The sequence below is a fragment of the Glandiceps talaboti genome, chromosome 16 (genome assembly GCF_964340395.1).
Source record: "Glandiceps talaboti chromosome 16, keGlaTala1.1, whole genome shotgun sequence".
In the NCBI taxonomy this organism is placed as follows: Eukaryota; Metazoa; Hemichordata; class Enteropneusta; family Spengelidae; genus Glandiceps; species Glandiceps talaboti.
This window is the reverse complement of record NC_135564.1, coordinates 16354872-16379751: the sequence shown is the minus strand read 5'-3', so window position 1 is coordinate 16379751 and position 24880 is coordinate 16354872. Positions and strand designations below refer to the sequence as shown.

Below are 24880 nucleotides of genomic sequence, written 5' to 3'. Positions count from 1 at the left end.
AAAAAGAATGTGTCGTCGATGAACTCCGTCTCTTCTGTACAAGAAAACGCCTTAAAACACACTGAAACAGTGAAGCCATGCAACAACTCACCGTTTCAAACGGACCGCCCTTTTGTCATTCAGCAGCCTTCAACTTCCGGGGTTCTTTAAATTGTCATGCGCAATAGAGACTTTGATGTTGCTAACGAATGTAATCATTGGTCAAAGACGAAACCGTTCTAATGTTAGACAACAGCGTCATAATTATAACAGATATCCTAAATGTGCGATGTTGTTTCACTCTGTTCCTCAATGAAGTCTTAAACAGTTTGAAATAATGAAAAGCAGTTTCGGTACAAAACTGGAACATAATTTTCACATGTACCCCGTTAATATATTACCACGAATCCTTACCATCAACCAATCAGAATACGTGTTACAAAGCGCTAACTAGGTCCCTAAACGAAGTTGTTGCGTACAACATGGCTGCCCCCATTTCCAGTTACGACAAAGTCTTCATTCCCATTTAAAACTCAAATACATTTCAAAAGGTCGAAACTTGACAGTGTCAGAGATCAGGAACCAACTGTGAACGGTCACGTTAACAACTTCGAGTATTTTAGGAACAAAATTTGGCCCAGAAGTAGTTTTGATATTTTGTATTTACAGAACGATGTCGGTGTCTTTATCCAAACGAGATTTGGAAGAGCTGAGACCATGGGTAGACAAGACAGTGAAACGAGTTCTTGGTTTTTCAGAGCCAACAGTCGTAACAGCAGCATTAAACTGTGTTTCCAAAGGGATGGATCAAAGTAAAACCATTGGTAAGCATTAACATTTGTCAAGTTAAGTCCTGGACTCGTACGATAGACATGTATTTATAAGTTATAACGCCATTATTCACAAAGTTCTAACCAATAACACAGTCTCTTATAAAGTGGTTTAGAGACCACGTTTACATCCACACTAATATGATACTGAACCTTTATTGGTCTCCCTGCAATGTACAGTAGTCCTGCTTGCAGATTGAGTGTGTCAGGATTGTATTCTGACAGTATCACTCTCCTTGCTCCTGCTTGCAGACAGACTGGAGTAAGTTCGGACTTGATTCTGACAATGGCATTTGTTTAGGGACATTGGCAGAAGTTAGTGCTGTACTCCATTTGCAAGCAATACTGTACTGTTGATTAGTGTATCACCTATTGGGATTTCTTAGTTCTTGTGGAGCAAATTACAAGGAGCACAACACCCTCTTTGAATTTTTGGCCGTGTTGACCCAGAATACTGGAGAAAATGGTGCCATAGTGATACTGAAAGCAGCCCCCTTCCATAACCAGCCACACCACGAATTAATAATGTGGCCCCCGCGATAAACTGGGATCTTAATCAGACATCATAATTGTAGCACACAACCACTCACTAGATGGGTAAAAGTTAAACATAAACAAATCTGGTAGTATGCACCAAAAATTTCATTATTGTTTTGTTTAACAACAACAACAACAACAACAACAACAACAACAACAACAACAAATAAATCCCGCTAGCTGGGCATTTGCAACAGGTCCTTCAATAAACAGTTGGTGACGAAGTACTATCAAACATCGATAAGTGAATGTTTGTGTTTGTGTTCGCCGGCAAACTTACAAGTACATGTACTTGTACAGTAAGTGAGTGAGTGAGTGAGTGAGTGAGTGAATATTGATTAGCAAGGTACATTTACTGTCACAGGATTGGACATTCGCACCCAGAAGTGCAAAGTACCACATTCAGCCATGAATGGAAGTGTCAAAACCTCCTCTTTTTTGTGGGGGCTGCTTTCTCCAATGCTTTGTGGGGCTGCATTTGAAGTGGGGCCACTTTCTCCTGATACTGTTGACCCACAGCAGGTATAAGTATAATGTGTTCTGAGTCCACTTCTAATTTCTGAACACCCACTTATTAAAAAGGAAAATCAAATGTCCTGCCACTTTCAGAAACATCTTATACTATAACTTATCATACATATGCATATGTCCACAATACTATCTGAAACAGCAGTGAGTAGATACTGGTAAAACATGATGTACATTAAAAAGTGGCCATATGGATGAGGAGTTGGAATTTATTTTGGATTTTTAATTTGTAGAACAATGTTATCATGGCTTCCAACTTGAAAAATCAATGTGAAGCACCATAGACAAAGTACTTGTATATGTGTGTGAGTTAATAAATTGCAAAAGATTAATAAATGCATAAAATGTTTGTTATTGTACGTAAAATAACAAACTGTTTACACTTATTTTTGCTGTTTTCAATGTATTGAGTTACAAACACAGACTTGGTCTATGTTGTTTCACATTGATTTTTCAAGTTTTCAAGTACATGTAGGAAGCAATGATATCATTGTTCTATAAATTAAAAATCCAAAATAAATTCCAAATCCTCATCCATATGGCTACTTTAAGTTGGTAATAAGAAATGTGCATTTTTTTTACTTTTGAATTATTAAGTTGCTATATGTATTTGCGAGCGAAATTTTGTGTAAGTCAATGTGATTAAGCATTTGTTTCTTACATTTTCTCTTTCAGAAAATCTCAAGCCATTCCTTGATGAATCAGCCTCCAACTTTGTAGAGCAACTGTACAATGCTGTAAGAGAAGTCAAAGCCCGAAGTAAGCATAGGAAAAGAGCCTTCAAGGTAGGTTTTTCAAACCGTGTCAAAAAAAAAGGTCCCTCTGTCTGATGAAAAATCAGGCGTAATCCTTCCAAGAGCTACATGTAAATCCGTACTCTACTGAAAGTAGTACTGTAGGAGTTAGAGATGGTTTAGTATTTGATGTCCACTGTCCAAGTTTATGTAAAGCTGATGTTTCAGGAATAACCCTTAATTCTGAGCTAAATTCCTCACACCCTAATAAAGAAACCAGGAAAGCTGAAACAGAATTGTATCTAATAACAATTAATGTATACAAATTAAACCACCCCTGTATTCAAATCATTTGAGAATCGTCCCTCTTTCGGATGTAAAATATGCTAATGATATGTAAATTATTATGTAAATTAAGCCAACCCTCTATTATTCAAATCATTTGAGAACCCTGAAAGATTTGGTTTAGTCAATGGAAATACTACAAATGTAAAATATATTTTTCGCCATCTAATGGCCAAATCATTGATTCTTGCAATGTAATCATTGTATATTTTTCCATCAACAGCGCCATATATGGCAGCCATTAAAATTTAAGAAATTCTAACACTTTTTAAAGACAATCATTAATGAAAAAGACACCAAAGTTTAAAAAGGACTGAACACAAAGTTTCACATATATTGACAGTAGTATTTATACATGGAATAAGTTGCATTAGAAATATTAATTTATTCTCTATATCCAACTCATCAGGACATTGCTTTCACCCATCTAGGTAATCTATTACATGCCACATTGTGACTGTAATTTTTATTTTATTTTTCATTATCTTTTTATCTTTGCTTGTCAAAGGGACAGCACTGAAATATTAATAATAAACACTTTGCAACTGTACATATAAAGAACTAGTCTGTAAGGTATGCCGTGATTGGGGCACCCTCAGTATGCCGTGATGGGGCACCCTCAGTATGCCATGACGGGCCGTCGTCAGTATGCAGTGATGGGGCACCCTCAGTATGCCGTGATGGGGCACCCTCAGTATGCCATGACGGGTTGCCCTCAGTATGCTGTGCTTAAGCGCTCTTGGTATGCCATAATGGGGCACCCTTACAGTGTTGCAGTGAGAGAGGGTTTTTGGGTCATTTGACACACATTTTTTGGACCTGACTAACAATTTTGGAAGTGATGGGTCATCGATGGCCCACACTAAAATTGTATGCAAATATATTTAGCAACATGACCATGCCTATACTATAGCAACAGCCAAATGATTGTGTATACTGCATAGATAACAACAGGGTTAGTTAGGCAACTGCATAATCATTGAGCAAATATCTAGCATGGATCAGCATGTGGGTAAATATTTTAAAAAACTGTACAGTTGTGCTACAACTCCATTGGCGCTTTTTTTATAATGTCCCCAAAAAATTTATTATGACCCAGAAAAATGAAATATCTATGTCCCACTCTTTCAAAAGGCTGGCTGCAACACTGCCCTCAGTATGCTACGATGGAGCACCCTCGGTATGCCATGATGGGCACCCTCGGTATGCTGTGATAGAGCACCCTTGATATGCCATGATGGGGCACCCTCGGTATGCTGTGATGGGGCACCCTCGGTATGCTGTGATGGGGTGCCCTCGGTATGCTGTGACAGGGCGCCCTCGGTATGCCATGAAGGGGTGCCCTCACATAATAAAGCAGCCTGGCTGGTGGGGATGGACCAACACGACATACTGTATACCTAGATTTTTTTCACTACTAGATAATTTTATGATATTACAGTTTTCAGCTAATTCTTAAATTTTCAGTAGTAACCAGACTGGTAAACTGTGTTTATGTATGAATCAAAATATGTTTTCGCTGCTACATATTTTAAAATTTTGGTTTCCTAGCAAAATTAGGAATTTAAGTCTAATAAGTAACCTTCTGCAATTGAAATAACTTGAACAAATACTTTTTAGTGATTTAACAATTTAAATTGACTCATTCATACAAATGAGACCTTTTAAATTGTCCTGATATTGGTTATTTCCAGAATAGAGGAGGAAATCAGAGGTAATTAATATTAGGAATAAAGCATAATACTTTAATAGACATAATCAACAGGAAGAAAAATGTATACGCATTGTACCTTACAGTGTTAAAATAGAACTAGAAAATCAACGTATTCTCACATGCACCTGTAGTCACATGTATGCTGTGTGTGTAGCAGAAACCCTGGTGTACATCCGCAAGCCTTTAAAACAATATTTACATAGTGTGTAAGTGGCAACATATAATCTATATCTAGTAGCGAGAATAAGAAATGTTTGTCTCAAGGACATGTTCCTCATTATGTTTCTGATGAATACAAACATTTGAGGTTGCAGAATTTTAAACTTTAGTTTATTACCTCATTGAAACCATACAGCAAGAAGATGAAGTTAAAGTTGTGAAGAAATCTAAGCTGCCAATGGATGTTGGCGAAGAGGACTCCAATATACCTGTGTTTGGACCTGACCCACAATTTTGGAAGTGATGGGTCATAGATGACCCACACTAAAATTGTATGCAAATATGTTTAGCAACATGACCATGCCTATACTATAGCAACAGCCAAATGATTGTGTATACTGCATAGATAACAACAGGGTTGGATAGGCAACTGCATAATCATTGAGCAAATATCTAGCATGGATCAGCATGTGGGTAAATATTTTAAAAAACTGTACAGTTGTGCTACAACTCCATTGGCGCTTTTTTTATAATGTCCCCAAAAAATGTATGGTGACCCAGAAAAATGAAAGTCTCAGGACACTATGTCCCACTCTTTCAAAAGGCTGGCTGCAACACTGCCCTCAGTATGCTACGATGGAGCACCCTCGGTATGCCATGATGGGGCACCCTCGGTATGCTGTAAAGGGACACCCTCGGTATGCCATGATGGGGCACCCTCGGTATGCTGTGATAGAGCACCCTTGATATGCCATGATGGGGCACCCTCGGTATGCTGTGGTGGGGCACCCTCGGTATGCCGTGACAGGGCGCCCTCGGTATGCCGTGACGGGGCGCCCTCAGTATGCCATGAAGGGGTGCCCTCACATAATAAAGCAGCCTGGCCGGTGGGGATGGAGCAACACGACATACTGTATACCTAGATTTTTTTCACTACTAGATAATTTTATGATATTACAGTTTTCAGCTAATTCTTAAATTTTCACTAATAACCAGACTGGTAAACTGTGTTAATGTATGAATCAAAATATGTTTTCGCTGCTACATATTTTTAAAAAATTTTGTTTTCTAGCAAAATTAGCAATTTAAGTCTAATAAGTAACCTTCTGCAATTGAAATAACATGAACAAATACTTTTAAGTGATTTAACAATTTAAATTGACTCTTTCATACAAGAGAGACCTTTTAAATTGCCCTGATATTGGTTATTTCCAGAATAGAGGAGGAAATCAGAGGTAATTAATATCAGGAATAAAGCATAATACTTTAATAGACATAATCAACAGGAAGAAAAATGTATACGCATTGTACCTTACAGTGTTAAAATAGAACTAGAAAGACAACGTATTCTCACGTGCACCTGTAGTCACATGTGTGCTGTGTGTGTAGCAGAAACCCTTGTGTACATCCGCAAGCCTTTAAAACAATATTTACATAGTGTGTAAGTGGCAACATATAATCTATATCTAGTAGCGAGAATAAGAAATGTTTGTCCCAAGGACATGTTCCTCATTATGTTTCTGATGAATAGAAACATTTGAGGTTGCAGGATTTTAAACTTTAGTTTATTACCTCGTTGAAACCGTACAGCAAGAAGATGAAGTTAAAGTTGTGAAGAAATCAAAGCTGCCAATGGATGTTGGCGAAGAGGACTCCAATATACCTGTGTTTGGACCTGACCCACAATTTTGGAACTGATGGGTCATAGATGACCCACACTAAAATTGTATGCAAATATGTTTAGCAACATGACCATGCCTATACTATAGCAACAGCCAAATGATTGTGTATACTGCATAGATAACAACAGGGTTAGATAGGCAACTGCATAATCATTGAGCAAATATCTAGCATGGATCAGCATGTGGGTAAATATTTTTAAAAACTGTACAGTTGTGCTACAACACCATTGGCGCTTTTTTTATAATGTCCCCCAAGAATTTATGACGACCCAGAAAAATGAAATCTGTATGTCCCACTCTTTCAAAAGGCTGGCTGCAACACTGCCCTCAGTATGCTACGATGGAGCGCCCTCGGTATGCTGTAAAGGGACACCCTCGGTATGCCATGATGGGGCACCCTCGGTATGCTGTGATAGAGCACCCTTGATATGCCATGATGGGGCACCCTCGGTATGCTGTGGTGGGGCACCCTCGGTATGCTGTGATTGGGCACCCTCGGTATGCCTTGATGGGGTGCCCTCGGTATGCCATGATGGTGCGCCCTCGGTATGCCATGAAAGGGTTCCCAAACATAATAAAGCAGCCTGGCTGGTGGAGATGGAGCAACACGACATACTGTATACCTAGATTTTTTTCACTACTAGATAATTTTATGATATTACAGTTTTCAGCTAATTCTTAAATTTTCACTAATAACCAGACTGGTAAACTGTGTTAATGTATGAATCAAAATATGTTTTCGCTGCTACATATTTTTAAAAAATTTTGTTTTCTAGCAAAATTAGCAATTTAAGTCTAATAAGTAACCTTCTGCAATTGAAATAACATGAACAAATACTTTTAAGTGATTTAACAATTTAAATTGACTCTTTCATACAAGAGAGACCTTTTAAATTGCCCTGATATTGGTTATTTCCAGAATAGAGGAGGAAATCAGAGGTAATTAATATCAGGAATAAAGCATAATACTTTAATAGACATAATCAACAGGAAGAAAAATGTATATGCATTGTACCTTACAGTGTTAAAATAGAACTAGAAAATCAACGTATTCTCACGTGCACCTGTAGTCACGTGTGTGCTGTGTGTGTAGCAGAAACCCTGGTGTACATCCGCAAGCCTTTAAAACAATATTTACATAGTGTATAAGTGGCAACATATAATCTATATATCTAGTACAGTAGTAGCGAGAATAAGAAATGTTTGTCTCAAGGACATGTTCCTCATTATGTTTTGATGAATACAAACATTTGAGGTTGCAGGATTTTAAACTTTTGTTTATTACCTCGTTAAAACCATACAGCAAGAAGATGAAGACGAAGTTAAAGTTGTGAAGAAATCAAAGCTGCCAATGGATGTCGGCGAAGAGGACTCCAATATACCTGTGTTGAATACCCAACCTAGTCCAGGCCAACTAACAGAACAACAAATTAAAGATATGATGGCTAGTGCTAGGAAAGTCATAGAAGCAAGAAAAGAGCAACTGACAACACTGGTAAGACTTGTCAATCAGTAAATGAATAGAATAAAAACTTGTTAAGATAATGTGTTCTTCTAGGTCCAACAAAGGTTAGTCTACCGTATGCCATGACGGGGCGCCCTCACATGTCCAGTGAGAGGGAGGCCGGTGAGAGTGGAACATAGCTGACATTTCAGGCGTAATCCTTCCAAGAGCTACATGTAAATCCGTACTTTACTGAAAGTTGTACTAAAGGAGTTAAGAGATTGTTTAGTATAGGATATCCACTGTCCAAGTTTATGTAAAGCTGATGTTTCAGGAATAACCCTTAATTCTGAGTTAAATTCCTCGCACCCTAATAAAGAAACCAGGAAAGCTGAAACAGAATTGTATCTAGCTTGGTCAAAATCTTAGTAACGTTGGTACATTTTATCGTCTGGCTAGACAAACATTAGTCTTGGAGTAAGTACTTTCGATCTGCACTTGGCAGGTTGCTGAACAGACGCCAAGGATGACAATACATGTATCTCTAGTGTGCAGCTCTGGTACCATGTGACCTGTGGTCACTTAAACAGTTAGCAGAATTGACTGAAAAAATTGACTAAAGGCTAGACTAGACAAAAATCTATCTAATGTTACTACATTTCCATCATCTTGTGAAACTAAACCAAAATCTTACCAGCATTGTCATTGCTACGTTTTTCTTTGTGTGAACTACTAATATTGCAGCAGGTTGTTGTCAAAGAATAACAGTATATACATTTTTTAGGCTAGCCGCTTCTATTTGTATTTTAAGCAACTACCTGCTAAGGTAAGGGGGTGGGGGGGGGGGGGGGGGGGTAGCTCATGCAAAGAAAATATTCTTTGAGATCTGAGATGCAATGTCAAGAGAATATAGTTGTACGAGAGGTTTTTTTATGCCATTAAAAGAATAATGCAAGTCAAATTTGTGCATTGAACTGAATGTCATTTGTGTGCCAACACAAACATGGACATTTTTATTGGATTTGAGTAACTTCAAAGTGACTCTGAAAGTGTGAGAAAGTTTCCAATGTAAGGCCATTGTATGTTAACAGGAAGAGTAGATATGGGTTACTTCAAAGTAAATGATGTGTATGACAATTTGTGCTTCTGAAGTTTTTGATTGAATTTAAAATGTCTGACATGATCAATTTTCGTATACCAAATTTGAACTCAACTGTTATCTCATCCAATTCTTTAATTAAATACTACACCGCCTACATGTATGAGCAATTAGTTGCAATAAACTATAATTGTTGTTCTGTATGGTCTCTCTGTCACTCACAGGTGCCACCCCCACCATCCTCTGCAGGGAAAGTCAGCAGTGCACCACCACCCCCACCTCCTCCTCCTATCAGCATACCAATGGCTTCTATGGCTATGCTAGACCAGAACACTTCCCAGGCATTGATGAATGAAGCACTGGAGAAAGCCAGGAGGGCTGCAGAGATCCAAGCCAGGATACAAGCGACACTAAATAAGCAACCTGGACTGCTAGGAATGCCAGTGGCAGGGTTAGGGGCAGCAAAACTACAGCCAGGACAACCTTCCAAGTATGTGAATCTATCTGTATTATGACAATAGATATTACTGATTTGCACATGAGTAGTGTTATTATTTATGATATTTTTAAAAATTGATAGAAACTCATGAACAAGAAAATAAGTGTTTTACCTTGCATATGTCGCACAGGAGAATCAGTATAACCTGGCGAGTACATGGATAAATATAATAACTAATGATAGGGATGTAGTTTAGGGCCGATAACTGGCAAAAACAACTAGCTACTGCATTACTTTGCTGGCTACTGTTTCAGGAATTAATTTAAAGATTGTTTGTTTCGACCAGTATATTTCCATCTGTAGGCAGATTTCATGGGTCTCGTTCATCGATATTACTACCTACCTTTCACATTCACCAAATGATTAGATGCAGGTTGAAGGAGGTTAAAATCAAGCATCAAGATGCAATCTGTGTCACTTCAACTTGTTTCATGTGTCTCAGATGAGACAAGTGAGAACAGCCCACGGTAGTACACCCCTGACAAAGCTGATGTGGCATCAGCCAAAATTTGGCATTTGCTTTAAAAAATATTTTGACTCTGTGGGAGGAACTTTTCATATGATATTCTGTTATTGTTGTCACTGACATATTTCTCCATGTACACTGCAACTCTGGTAGTCCATCCTTCAGTTTGCTGAGATAGGTGCAAACAATTAAAATCTATTCTTCTTCAATGTGGTAGATTACACAAGTGGATGATAGCAGTTCCTATGTTGTGTGATTCTAATCACCCTGTGATCAAGATAGTGTAAATATTGAAAGTACTAGAACAGAACACTGCAAGCCTTCCTACTGAGACTACAATTACCATTCAATAGTTTATCACTGTATATCAACATGTTGTGACAATAGTTTCACTTTTAGCTTGTGTCTATCCTAGTAAACCGAAGTCATATATGTTTTCCCTCATATCTTTTCAGACCAACTCCTCTTATTCTAGATGACCAAGGGCGAACAGTAGATGCCACTGGTAAAGCCATCCAGCTAACACAACGAATGCCAACTTTGAAGGTAACAACTAACATGCACATGGGTTTCATTCCTACATTCGCACATTATCACATCAGTTGAGCCACATTAGTACAAGCAGTACACAGACAAGCATTGATGAGCAGAACTTGTTACAAACAGGGAATGTAAACAACTGAATTTGGATTGACAACATTGGCACAGCATGTTGGAAGTACAGAGACACAAGTATTACATTTCATCATTTGATAAGAACAGTTGTATGGCCACTTTACATAATAGTTGACTTTCACAAACAAATTCAAAGTTGCCCAGGCATTTCATTTATATGCCAAGAGGCCATAAAACTGTTCTTTTCAAACTATGAAATGTAATACAAGCTTCTGCTGTTCCAACATGCTGTGTGCAGTGTTATTAATCAATGAATTCATTTGTTTACTTTCCCTGTTTGTTACATGTTCCATTCGTCAATGCTTCGATGTCGGTAGTTGTAAGCATTAGGTGAAGTCATGGATAGTATAGTGTAAAAGGAAATCTGTGATTGGTCAGTTTATTTTTCGATAACGACAACTTGCAAAGTGTGGTTTTTTTTCTAACATACACAACTCTAAAAGACAATTTTTCAATGGGATGAACAGTTGTTAAACAGAAAACCTTACTAGACTAATCAATATTTTATGATGTAGAGTGACGTAGAAATATTGTATACAGTGTGACAAGACATTGAAAGAATAGACAAAACCCTTAACGAGTACAACAGCGTGCGAAATTAGTACCGAACCATCGGCCTGAGACCGACAGATTTCCGTTCAGACTGACACTTTTTCAGAATTACAACTTGTTGGTCCTTATATGACCAATTGGAATTTGGAGTAACTACATGTAATAACATTTATTCAAAGATATATCCAATTTTTACCTACATGAATTTGATCTTGTGTTACTTGTTTCACTCTCGTTCCAGTCAAATTTCTATTCACAGAGTCAAAAAATTACTTGGAAACGAATCCGAAATTCGCTTCAAAGTTATTTGTTGACTGTGAGAGGAAGTTTTCAATTGTAAGAACAGATAATATTTTGATGATGAGATAACAAAAGGGTGGATATTAAACAATTCACTGTACTCTGCTATTTTTGTATTTCAAAAGATGTGTTGTAGCATATTAAAATTAAAATAATTTGATCTGTATGGGGGGGGGGGGGGGGGGTGTAGACAGGTCGTGAACGTTAACTGTACATTTATTGAGTATGGACCAGCAGCTTTTGCTACCTGTTGGTCCTTATGATCAGCAGTCATTTTTTCCTTAATTTCAAACACACAGTGCAACCGGTATGCTGTTTGCTAATTTTTCAATTTTTTGTTGTGATTCCTTTTCAGGCCAATATAAGAGCTAAAAAGAGACAGGAATTTAAGTTGGTGCAAGAAAGAGCCCCTGAAGTTATCAACGAATCCAGTCGCTTCTTTGATTCCAGAGTCAGTTCAGCATCTTCTGATCGCAAAAAGAGGGGTTTTAAATTTCATGAGAGAGGAAAGTTTGAACAGATTGCTCAAAGAGTTCGAGCCAAGGTAAGAAAATGTAACATGATATGAGTCTTATTAGCCTACATATGAAAGGTCCCGCCTGCTGGCAGATTTTGACTGTGCAGATGCTTAGTTTTTTGCTGAAAGCTGTGTATTCAAAATTACAATTAGATTATGATTTCACACAATGGTGGTTCAACCCCACCTAGATACATATAAGTCCATCGTGAAATCTATCCCTTTGTGATTGGCAGATCTTGTTTAGCAATGCAGATTACATCACATAACCCCCCCCCCCCCCTCATTGATTCACATCATGTGATGATGCCACTGACGTCATCTAACACAGCCAGTATATTAAAACACAATAAGAATTTACCCCTGTTTTCCCCTCCAATGCTTCAATCAAGTAAAATTTTGAAAGCACAAGGCTAAGCATCCATGGAGAGATGTTAGTTGAAATCCCCAACGTGAAGAAACTAGGAGAGACTCTTGCTTGTTAGCATACATGATAAGGATTACAAATATAGAAGTCTCCTGAAGCCTTCCTCCGTTTCTCCAGATCTGCTGAACAAGGACCCTAGCAGGGGTTCTTCAGAAACCCTCCAATTGCCATACAATATCATTAATAAAGATCCCTTAGGCTAGACAGCTTCCTCAAACCGTCTGTAATATAAATATATATATATACATTGTTATTCAAATTTCATGATATGATTTACAAAGACTCCAAGTACGCAGTCTTGTGAAACCCTATTAACAAAAGCACCCAGGTGGGGGTCTCCTAATACTTGTCTAGATCCATTAGTGTATAAAAGTGTCTATCAAAACTTACTCTTGTAATTGTATTAACTTCATGCCATGTAGCAATAGTATTCTAACTTTAATTATGTGCATGGACCTTATTAAATATCCGAGAAGTGGGGGGGGGGGGGGGGTGCTAAGAAAGTGGAGGGGAGTGTAGGTACGCCTTAGTAAATTACCAACCTCAGGAATAGTGGACACCCTTGTGTTACAGTTACAATTCAACACACTGCAAACAACATGAAACCGCAGTGTGAACTTCATGCCCTGGACCACTTTTCGGACAAAGCAAATGTGAAAAGTACACCCTATCTATGACTTGGTTGCCCAAAAAGTTGATCCTTCTTGGTGGTACATTATACCTATATAGCTTTTCAATGAGAGTACCCCCCCCCCCCCCCAATTTAATTCCCCATGTTACATCCGCACTATAAATACTAATGTTCACATCAACTGCTTCTTGATAATTAGACCCAACTAGAACGTCTTCAACAAGAAATTGCCCAAGCTGCTAAGAAGACAGGAATCTCATCGGCAACCAAGTTAGCTTTGATTGCACCAAAGAAAGAAGTGGTGAGTATACATTTATTTCAGACCTCTGCATTTTTTCATTCGATAACATAACCATCCCTATGCCTTCAAAAAAATGGGTTAGTGCTTTAAGTTAATATGACACATACCATGCACTGTACAACATTTTACCCACAACTCTCTCTGATTTGTAGTGTTGGACATCATCTCCTTGAAGTCGGACAAATCTCACCAGTGTATAGGGTTTTGTAAAAACATTTTTTTAAAATTTGGCAAGCATAGAATTACCACTGATGTTATACCATCCATCCCAAATTTTGAATTGTTGCTGAAGTGTCCAAATTCAGTTTGGTAATTTTTTGCTGATCTTAATCTGCTCTATGAACAGGCCTAAAGCTAACCAGAGTGCCCGAAATATGTAGAGTTGGGGTTTCTTGTATCTGTAGTTTCTTCTTTGTGTTATGATATTTTTAAAATTTGATTTTTCTGAAATTTTGTTTTTTTTGTTTTCAATTTTCTTACACTTGGTACAATGTCTATATAATTTTTAGATGTCTAATTAGATCCTCGGATCACATGGCTGTAAACATTTCTTGTTATCTGGTAAAATACAGTTGAAAATTTGATTAAACTTTACAATCAAATGATCTGTCCCGCAGCAAGAAGACCATATCCCAGATGTGGAATGGTGGGATGCTTTCATTTTACCCAATGATAACTATACTGATGTGAGTAGACAGTTGGAGAAGGATGAGACAGGCAAGAGTACAGAAGAAAGATATCCATGTATCACACAACTTGTAGAACATCCCGCACAAATGAAACCACCAGGTGAGGTGCAGATACTGAAAGGGATGCAATCTGGAACTTTATAGTTTTGGTGGTTATTATCATTTTGTGTTGCCGATCTACTTAAAAATGTTGAATCCTATACAGCAACTGGTAATGCTTTCTAGCAATTCCTAGTGATATACAATGAAAATCATAAACCCTAAAACAAAATGTTGCCTGGCTTGACACAAATCTCATTAACATTGCTACATTTTCGTCTAGCTAGATACAAATCTTACAAACAGTGTTTCGTCAATCGTCTGGCGTGACAAACATCTTTACCGATATTGTTATGCTTTCTTTGCATGAGTTACCATTATCTTAGGAGATGATTGCCAAATTTATACGTCCCTGGTAAATCTAAGGTTGGCGCATTCTTTGATATGTGTGAGACAATCAATTGACTAAAATGTGTCAATTGTAATTCAGTTCTTGTCATGCCAGAAAGCAACAGGTGGAAATATTAATTAGATTTGTGCCAAGCCAGACGAGAAGATTTACAACATCAAAGAGATTTTGTCTAGCCAGACAAAAAGCTGTATCAATGTTTGTTTTTTGTTTTGTTTTGTTTTTTGTTAATAATCTTTGTGCTGGGAATTCCTCCCCAGCGATTTTCTGTTATGCAGACAAATACACACAAACAAACAAACAAACACAAATGCTACAGAGATCCATTCGGGTTTGGGACTACGTGACAGGGCTATGTAGCACGCTCTATATCACGTTGCTGTGGAACTGTCAAGGCTTTCCCAGTCAGTCCACAGGCTATCCCAGAGTCACCCAGGCCCGGCAAACATAGCACCTGCGGGCTCTGTGTGAGTAATCATCCCCGACTTTTCGAGTCATTACTCCATGAGTCCCCCCAAATTCGCACTCGTCTTGTGAGTGAGACACAGCTGAGTGATACAGCCTACCCATCGAGTCTGTAGAACACTCACCCTGGGTTTGGGTCGGTCACAGAAAAATCCCCTGTTTCCAGTGGGATTCGAACCCGTGACCTCCCGACTGCTAATCCTGTGCGCTAACCACTACGCTACAGGGAGCCAGTTTCTGTATCAATGTTTGTGAGATTTTTGTCGAGCCAGGCAACGTTTTGTTTTAGGGTTTATGATTTTCATTATAAAATGAGGTCATGACTTAAATTATTGAGTACAAATAGATAAAAAAACAAAACCTACAGTCATGGTTACCAAGTGTAATAAAAGTCATGATCATCGTGTTGACTTTTCATCCCATCTCAAACTTAACACTGTCACTTTTCAGTTCAAGGCACTTACATGTACATGCAGACATTATCATTTGATTAGCAAGTGGCTGTCCACCACTAAATCATCACCCAACATATGAGTGTGTTGTCACTTATATGCAGTACAGAGGGAGAACCATACCGCAACATAAAGACAGATATTGATTCTGTGTTTTCATTTATGTCTTCATTGTCAGCTGAAGCAAGCAAACCAATAGAGTTACCTATATTCTTGACTAAAAAGGAGAGGTCAAAGTTAAGAAGACAGAGCCGCAGAGAAGGGCAAAAAGAAATGACTGAAAAAATTAGACTGGGTTTAGAAGCCCCACCAGAACCAAAAGGTAAGTAGTCAATTATTAGCCATTTGCAGCATTTAAGGACTTTATCAACATAGTGTGCCTTTTCTCTCCGTAACATCTACCATGTATACCAGTAATAGGTTGCTCGTGAATATGGCTTGCAAAGTTCAAACAGAAAACAATGTTGAAACTATAGCATATTGACCGATATTCAGAATATGTCTCATTTTAGTTATCAGAAAGACAAAAGATTTCATAGTTTGGCCACTAGGAGTGCTGTTCTGTAGTACCTTAAGTTCCAGTGACACTGACTTGAAAGTGACTGCTGCAAGGTGGGTAACTGGAATATGGTTTATTGTGTGTATAATCCAATGTCTCCTTTCTCATTTCAGTCCGATTGGCTAACTTAATGAGAGTGTTAGGAAGTGAAGCAGTACAGGACCCTACCAAGGTGGAGGCTCACGTCAGAGCACAAATGGCCAAGAGGCAAAAGTAAGTATAAAATGTAAACAATTTTATTCAGACATTTACAGTGTTCTCTGTAAGTAAAATTTACATGCGAACTTACTACCTCTCATCTTCTCTTCTAAACATTGAAACCAACCTTGAAACTCGTGGATACTCTTTGTCAATTTGCAGAAATCTAAATTTCCCAATCTCTGTATTCCACCATAGACTTATTCTAATCAGGATTTCTCACACATGCTTTCTCTACATTGGCCCCAATCGGGGTAAAACCCAATGAAGGAATAGGGCTCAATTTCATTATTTGTCTCAAATTCCTTCATTTATTGCCATTCCTAGAAGAAGGCAGTGTCTCTCAGAACAACAAATTCAAAAACAATGAAAGAAATTAAGCTGTATTCGTACATCAAATTTTAATCAGAGTGCATTGACCTATGCTTGCAAATCCAACACGCTGGAAAATAAACTCTGACTATTAAACTGTCTATTCAACATAATGGATCATTGCGCAGGTCATTGACCTCTGTCAACTGTGTAAAATCATGATGGCAACGATGCCGACAATGACTACATGGACGCAGCGTGACAATGACAATGATGATCCCTCACTTTAGTACAACCCATAACACTACAGTATAGTGTTTTCTGTGTGTATTACAATCGTTTAAAGCATTCATATCAAGTACATGTAATAGTTATAGTGTCGAGGGAAAAGAAACCCTATAAACAGAGATTAGGGACAAAGTATTTCAATAACTTGTTTACTTTTTCTGTTTTACAGAGCTCATGAAGAAGCCAATGCCGCAAGAAAACTTACCACTGAACAGAGACGTGAAAAGAAACAGAAGAAAATATCGGAGGATACATCATTAGGTGTAACTGTAGCAGTGTATAGAATACGTGACCTGACTAGTCCATCCAAGAAATTCAAAGTTGAAGCCAACACCACTCAGCTAAATATGACTGGCTTTGTGGTTCTCTATCGGGATGTTAATGTAGTTGTCGTGGAAGGAGGTATGTGTGAAGACCTCATGAAAGTGTCGCCTCTATATCTGTATTTTTTTAGCTATTTTTGTGTTGTGCTTTCTTGGAAAATTAGATGATATTTTAGTACTGCACCTCTTACACTAGCCTCCATAGTTGCCTGGGTAGTCAACCTGGCATACATTCTCTCCATACACAGCCTGCTAACTAAGTATTGAAAATTCAGTCATTTTGGCCTCCGTACAGCAGGTTGGATAGTCAACCTGGCACATAATCTCTCCTCACAGCCTGCTAACTAAGTATTGAAAAGTCTGTAATTTTGTCCTCCGTACAGTAGGTTGGATAATCAGCCTGGCATACATTCTCTTCTCACAGCCTGCTAACTAAGTTTTGAAAACTCTGTAATTTTGGCCTCTGGACAATTGGCTGGAGGATCAACAAGGCAAACATTCTCGCCACACAGCCTGCAAACTAAGCATTGAAAACTGTAATTTTGGCCATGCGTCATTATTTACAACTCTAAACCATTAGAAAAAATCAGAATAAAATTATAATATTTGTGTTGACATTCAAGGTTATTTATTCAAAGGTCACATTTTCATATATATGGCCAATCGACATCATCTGATTGAAAGGAAAAAATCCAGTCAGACTTATTTCTGTCTTTAGGACACTTGTGTTGATACACTGCTGTCAGCTTAATATGATTTTTGTATGTTAAAATAGCACCTTGGTAACTTACTTAAATTTTGAAATCTTATAAAGAAACCCTACCGCATTTGACATGCATTTTGTAGATTTCCTTCAAGGGTTATGGGAAAATATCTGGTCCTGCAAGGGCTTATGGGAAAGTATCTGGTGATGACATCGTGAATAGCCTGATCACTTGACAAATACAAAGTTTCAACTCTATGTTATAAACTGGTTTGAATCTCCATGTTTGGGAATGTCAACACCTTGATGAAACTAAAAGAACAGACATCAAGATTGGACAGTACTTAAGTTTTCTAACACTAAATGTATAAAAAAGTCTGAAGTACTGACCCCCTGGTACTATAATGAAAACTGAAATAGTTTTGTCCTGTTTGCCTTATTTGTCTTATTTATGTTGTCATTGTAGGTCCAAAACAACAGAGGAAGTTTAGACGTTTGATGTTACATAGAATTAAATGGAGTGAAGACAAACGAAGTAAAGATCATGGTAAGTTGTACGACTATTTTAACTGCATTTGTTCTCTGTGATGGGTGTCCCAATTGTCACAACAAAACTTTTTACAAGTTTCAACCCCATGTGAACCACTGCTTATCTGTAACACTGTTTTACTGGCTGCAAATACATATGTGGATATGTGTTACTGTGTGTATGTGTGTATGTGTGTGCATGCATGCATTCATATATATATGTGTATGTACATGTATGTATGTATGTATGTATGTATGTATGTATGTACACACATGTACATGTGTATGTATGTATGTACGTATGTATGTATGTATGTATGTACTTACGTGTATATATGTACATATGTATGTATGTGTGTGTGTGTATGTACATACATACATGTAAGTACGTATGTACACACATATATACATACACACACATGTACATATGTACATATATACATACATACATGCATTCATACACAGGGAAACGTGTGATACACAGTCAAATCTTACACACTAACTTTAGTAAAGACCTCCCCCATACATTCAGTTTTGGGCATACAAGTTATAATGATTGCTATGTTCATTATCTTCCAGCCGATGATGATGATTCGGATGAGGAGACAGAGAAGAAAAAGGGAAACAGGTGTGCACTTGTATGGGAAGGTGTTGTTAACAATAGAGCATTTGGAAATGTTATGTTTAAAGCCTGTCCTACAGAAAAACTAGCAAGAGAACAATTCCGTAACCATGGTGTTGAACACTATTGGGATCTGGCACATAGCGAGTCAATAATTGAGGCATCAGCTGATTAAAGTTTGTGACAGCACCCTCACTGTTCAAAATGGAAATATTGTTTAAAGTGTATCCTACAGAGGAACTGGCAAGAAAATTATTCTGTAACTATGGCGTTGAATACTATTGGGTTCTGGTGCCTAATGGGTCAATACTTGAAGCATCAGCTGATTAAAATGTGACAGTGCCCTCACAGTTCAGTATGGAAATATTATTTTTAAAGCCTGCACCATAGAGAAACTAGTATGAGAACCATGGTGCTAAACACCATAGGATGTGCAGAGTGGGTCAATAATTGAAGCACCAGCAGATTAAACTTGTGATAGCGCCCTCACAGTTCAGTTTCCTGCAAGCCAAAGCGGTATGGGAATGCTGATAGAAGTCTGGTTGCCATGAGTTTGTTTAATTTTGAGAATAAAGGCAAGATGAGCTGTGTTACTTCCGTCACAGTCAAACCTCGTACATTATACAGCCCTTGCAAAGGTTACTGATTTCTTTGATAATAGTTGAGGTCGTGAATGAAACTCGTGTTTCATTTTTGTAAGAGAGGGAGAATTTCTGTATGGTTTATCAAGTTACCAGTGTCATGTATACCAAGGACTTAACTTTGCCTCTTACCACTGCCGTTTACATGAAAGACTTGCGTGCCTTCAGTGTACAGTGATTTATTATACCCATTTTATGTAGTGCTTCTCACATTGAGATGCTGAAATCTGAGAAAATATTTGACTGCTGTATGTGTGTCAACGTTGCCTCAAATTTGAGCAAACTTCAGAAGTTCAAGTTTTATTTTGAATTAGATATGTGTACAATGTATGTCAAAAATCGTTTTGTCGATGCCGTTAGATGTCTATAAAAGCCAGGTTTAGTAATATGAGAGTTCACGGGCACTCACAAAAGAACAAACAACAGTAAACGTAAGAGCTAAAAAGAAATTGCGTCAATTATACTTCATCAGATTTTAATCAGATTAAGGAAAACCATGCCTTCCCAATCCACAGTAAATGAGACGTCTAAATTTCTTTTCACAGCTGTGAAATTTGTCATGGTCTATACCTTGATGGTCATGGTTAGGGATTTCTCTCACTGGAGACGACTACTATTGCTGTAAAGTATTTTACTTTGATGAGATAAAAGTGAAAATCTGGCAGGCAAAATTTGAAAGAATAACGTACAAACTTATGTTTTTTGTTTATCTTATACTTCAATGTATACAAGAGTGTGAATACAAAAGTCTGAAGTTAGAGAGGTTCTGTAATTTTGCATAATTTTGCATCTTTCTGTCACTACTACATTGACTTGGAATTCAGTCAAGAAGTATTTTCTTCGTGCAAAATGTCTCGGCCCATTTCATACAACTAGAAATTATGAAAGCAGTACAGAGAGAGAGTATCCACACTGGCACTTGTGGGCTTCTGTATTTATTACTGATGTTCTTTCAACCAGCACCTCTACCCATGTTCACTCACTGTCACTACTTGGCATTGTATCTTTATTTCCTGATGTAAACTTGAAAGAAAAGATGCCAGTTGTCCTCCAGACTCTTAATATAAAGTTGTAAGAGTGAAATTGTCAAGGACAGAATAAGGGGCTAACCACATGCGATGTCAAGCAATCAATTTTATTTTTCCTCAAATTTCAAAGTTTTTTCTGTAAGTTGATAATTTTGTGAATGAGGCCAGTTGATTGCCCATTCTACTTTACATCATGTCTAGTCAGTCTCACTACACCGATATCAATAAAGAATCTGATATCATTTCTATAATGATGTTGTCTGTGTTCAGGATTTTTTATGTGTGATGAGGTGAGTGGCAAATCTGATTAGTGTCACAAAGCAAGACTGTAGGCTATAATTCTTCTGTCAGTCATCTACTATGAAATATTACGACAGAACCCAATAATGGACAGGGGGGGGGGGGGGGGGGGGCTAGAGTTGTGTTTCTGTGCATTTGCAGGAGTGCTTGTGTTTTCTGCAGCAGTACTTACATGTGAGTCAGTGAGTGAGTGAGTGAGCCAGTCAGTCAGTCAGTCAGTCAGTCAGTGAGAGTGAGTGAGTGCAGCAAAAAAACAAAAAACACCTACAAGCGTGCATGTCCATGTGTGTTTCATAGGGTTCTGTTATTATTTCTTATGTTTGTCCAAGCAAATTTTGAAATGGAACATGGAACACTCACATGCTCATTTGCATACATTTATGCAATTATGTTTTTTGGTATTGCTATGCAGTACAAATATCAATTTATGCACATGTACTCAGATTCAAATGATCACTGGTAGATGTACAGTTAGTTCATGGTGTATTTCACATAGTAGCAACCATGAATGCAATGATAGTCAAAGTTCTCACCATACATACCCACATCAAGAAATGTGTCTGTCGCTCTGTACATTAAAAAAAATTACTTATGAGACACTTCAAAATGATGACAGAGAACTTTTTTAAATGTAGTCATTCAATAATGATGTTACATAATTGTGTTCACAGAGCAAAATTGGAAATTGAAATCCAAAGGGTTTGATGTAGCTTGCAAGTACTATTATAAACTTCATTTCAATAATATAAACACATTTTAACAGATTAAATCATCCAATTTGAGAGACATTTTTCAGTTAACCTGGAAATGCTGGTCTATATGCATGTTAGAACTTCTAAAATTAGCCATTGAACAATATTGCAATATATACATGTACCTTTGCTATATAGCGCCCTCTATGTAGGTGACCTTAACTAGGGTCATTCCTGTTATGCAAGGAAACATGGGGCACGAAGAAGAAAGCCTGAGAAACGTCCATCATTGTTTACTCATTGCCCAGTTACTGCGCCAAAAATACAACGATGTGCTCTGTGACATGAAAATATCAGTTGATGGGCGTGAATTTAAGGCCCATCGATGTGTTCTAGCGGCGTGCAGTCCATATTTTGATTCGATGTTTCGGTGTGACTTACAAGAGGCCAAATGCGGAAGTGTCGATCTGCAGTGCACCTCAGCTGACGGTATGGAAGCAATCCTCGATTTCATTTACTCTGGTACCATCAACTTGACCTTGGATAATGTTTGCAACATACTTCGAGGTTCTGATCATTTGTTGATGTCCGAACTAAAGGACTACTGTGAGAATTTCTTGAAAAAGGAATTGACGGCTTCAAATTGTCTCAAAATGAGAGAGATGGCTGAGCTATTTCGACTTGAGCAACTCAAGACGTCGTCAGAAGCAATGATGGAATACAGATTCAGTGAAGTCCTAAAGAAATGCGAGAAGGAGCTCCTCGACCTACCAGCAGAGAAGCTTTCCTTGTTGGTGTCAAATGAGAAAATAAAAGTGAAAGAAGAAGACCTGTTTGAATTTTTGGTGAAATGGACAAATTCGGACAAAAAAAGACGCAGGGCGAAATTTCCCGACTTGCTTAGTCATATTCGCCTGGGACATGTCGACAAACGGTTTCTCTTGGATCGAGTAGAGCCAGAGGTTCTTGTGCAAATGAATTCGCAGTGCAGAAAGTATGTAGCCGAAGCCACGAGGTTCCATGTCTTGAATGAAGACAACGGTACCAATATTCGGCTCCAACCACGACCAGAAATGTTAGTTGATGTTGTTGTGGTTTGCTGTGGGTATCTGTACAGAGCTGTTACTGCTGCCATACCAAAGGCATTCATATCAGAAAAAACCTATGGCTTCATCATGCATCAAAACCGCTGGGTACAACTGCCATCGGCACCAATAGGCTTGCTGCATCCCCTGAAATGTCTGCCCTCGGTGGTGAAAGACAACAATCTAATCATTGTATCCAACACTGCTACAGCTGTGTATTCTGCACTTGACAACAAATGGACATGGTCTGAATATCCAGCCAGTATCAACCCTCATAAGCGAGGTGTTGCTGTAGTGTGTAAAAACAAAATCTATGTTCTTGGTGGTAAAAGCAACCCAACATCTATAGAAGTATATGATGCCAAAAGAAAGTGCTGGCAAGAGAAGTCACCTTCTCCCAATCAACATGATTCATTCAGTGCGGCGGTCGTGAACGAACGCTACATCTATGCGTTCGGAGGTCTTGACTGTCGCAGTATTGACTGCTATGATACATACAATGATCAGTGGGAAACATTGCCTGGAAATGAACTTCGGCGACTGGGTGCGGATCCAACGCGACAAGTCTACCCTTATGTAGTAGTGAAAACAGCGAATGGGTTTGAAGTGACTCGCTTCGGAAGGCACAAAGTGGTTTTATCTGCCGAGACGAGACAACTCAGTTACGCAGAAACGGAAACACCCTATTTGCCAGATTTCAACTGCAGTAAGATTCTCTGTCCTGCTGTATGTGGGGTCAGTGATGGAACTGTTCTAGTCAGTGGTGGGCGTATCAAAACCGAGCAGTCAAACATAATGTCAACGTTGTTGTACAATTCCCATTCTAATACATGGAAGAAACAGGCTTCTGCTCCTGTTGGGATAGCATCAGCTTCGTGTGGTCTACTACAAATACCATATAAATACCTGGTAGAGATTTGATAAATGGATTTTACATCACAACATTCGTGAACCTTAATGATCAAGTTTGACAGATACTTTTGTCAATTGTGCTCTTGAACCAGAAATGTTTGTATTTGAGAAGAAAATCTATCGAAGTAACAACACATGTGAAACTTTATAAACAGCAGATTGTAGAATTCTTAACTTGAACCTAGAACTGTGTTACAGCTATTTAAAAATTAAATCTACCAAACTAATACAGCTATAACCATCCTCACTGAAGTGTGTTCATGGCTGAACTGAAATGTAGCATTACCAACCTCAGAACTGTTGGATTGAAATCTGCTAACCTCAGAACTGCACTATAGCTAAAATGAAATCTACCAACTTTAGAACTGTTCCACAGCTAAATTGGAATCTACCAACCTCAGAACTGTACTACAGCTAAAATGAAATCTACCAATTTCAGAACTGTACCATAGCTAAAATGAAATCTACCAACCTCAGAACTGTACTACAGCTAAAATGAAATCTACCAACTTCAGAACTGTACCATAGGTAAAATGATATCTACCAACTTCAGAACTGTACCATAGGTAAAATGATATCTACCAACTTTAGAACTGTACCATAGCTAAATTGTAATCTACCAACCTTAATACTGTTCCTCAACTAAATTGAAATCTACCAACCTCAGAACTGTACTACAGCTAAAATGAAATCTACGAATTTCAGAACTGTACCATAGCTAAAAGGAAATCTACCAACTTTAGAACTGTACCATAGCTAAAATGCCTTAATACTGTTCCACAGCTAAATTGGAATCTACCAACCTCAGAACTGTACCACAGCTAAATTGAAATCTACCAACCTTAATCTCAACAAAAAAATTGAAATCTACCAACCTCAGAACTGAGCCACTGCTAAAAATCAACCAATCTGACATAGCGAAACTAAAATAAGTAAAATGTACCTTGTAACCATGGTGAAAAATGAATAATTGTATGTTTCCAATAACATGGCCTCAGAAAATAGGATAGGTAGGAGGGGATTTTATTTGATTTTATTTCATCTTTTTAAGTGTTTTTATTTTTGAAAAATATTGCTTTTACCCCGAAACAAACAAAATGTCAGTCAGAATACCCCTTCTGTAGTAGTTTGATGACATATGTATAGACATCGCTGAGGAACAAAAACAGACGTGTTTGAAGGTCAAGAATACAAAGAATTTTCTTATCGTTGGAAA

At 38.0% G+C, this 24880-nt stretch overlaps 2 protein-coding genes across 2 annotated transcripts in view; one reads left to right on the top strand and one right to left on the bottom strand.

The window, feature by feature from the left end:
- The first annotated feature begins 446 nt into the window (after nucleotides 1-446).
- On the top strand, nucleotides 447-20889 carry LOC144447406 (U4/U6 small nuclear ribonucleoprotein Prp3-like). The gene is made up of 13 exons (XM_078137420.1): nucleotides 447-803; nucleotides 2550-2659; nucleotides 7812-8003; nucleotides 9276-9541; nucleotides 10472-10562; nucleotides 11899-12087; nucleotides 13318-13419; nucleotides 14037-14208; nucleotides 15652-15795; nucleotides 16146-16245; nucleotides 17000-17232; nucleotides 18323-18403; nucleotides 18964-20889. Exons 1-13 carry the CDS (start codon nucleotides 653-655, stop codon nucleotides 19179-19181), a joined length of 2049 nt encoding a protein of 682 aa, XP_077993546.1. The 5' UTR covers nucleotides 447-652; the 3' UTR covers nucleotides 19182-20889.
- Nucleotides 11069-24880, bottom strand: part of LOC144447407 (kelch-like protein 3) — a 59981-nt gene continuing 46169 nt past the window's right edge. The window contains exon 3 of the transcript XR_013482024.1: nucleotides 11069-12708. The gene's annotated coding sequence lies outside the window, so the exon portion shown is untranslated. The remainder of the gene's footprint in view (nucleotides 12709-24880) is intronic.

Excerpts from the sequence above, each read along its gene's own strand:
- LOC144447406 (XM_078137420.1), top strand. The coding sequence starts at position 653 with ATGTCGGTGTCTTTATCCAAACGAGATTTGGAAGAGCTGAGACCATGG. Across the intron at positions 2,660-7,811 it reads ATAGGAAAAGAGCCTTCAAG|CAAGAAGATGAAGACGAAGT; the intron begins GTAGGTTTTTCA and ends AAAACCATACAG. Across the intron at positions 10,563-11,898 it reads AACGAATGCCAACTTTGAAG|GCCAATATAAGAGCTAAAAA; the intron begins GTAACAACTAAC and ends ATTCCTTTTCAG.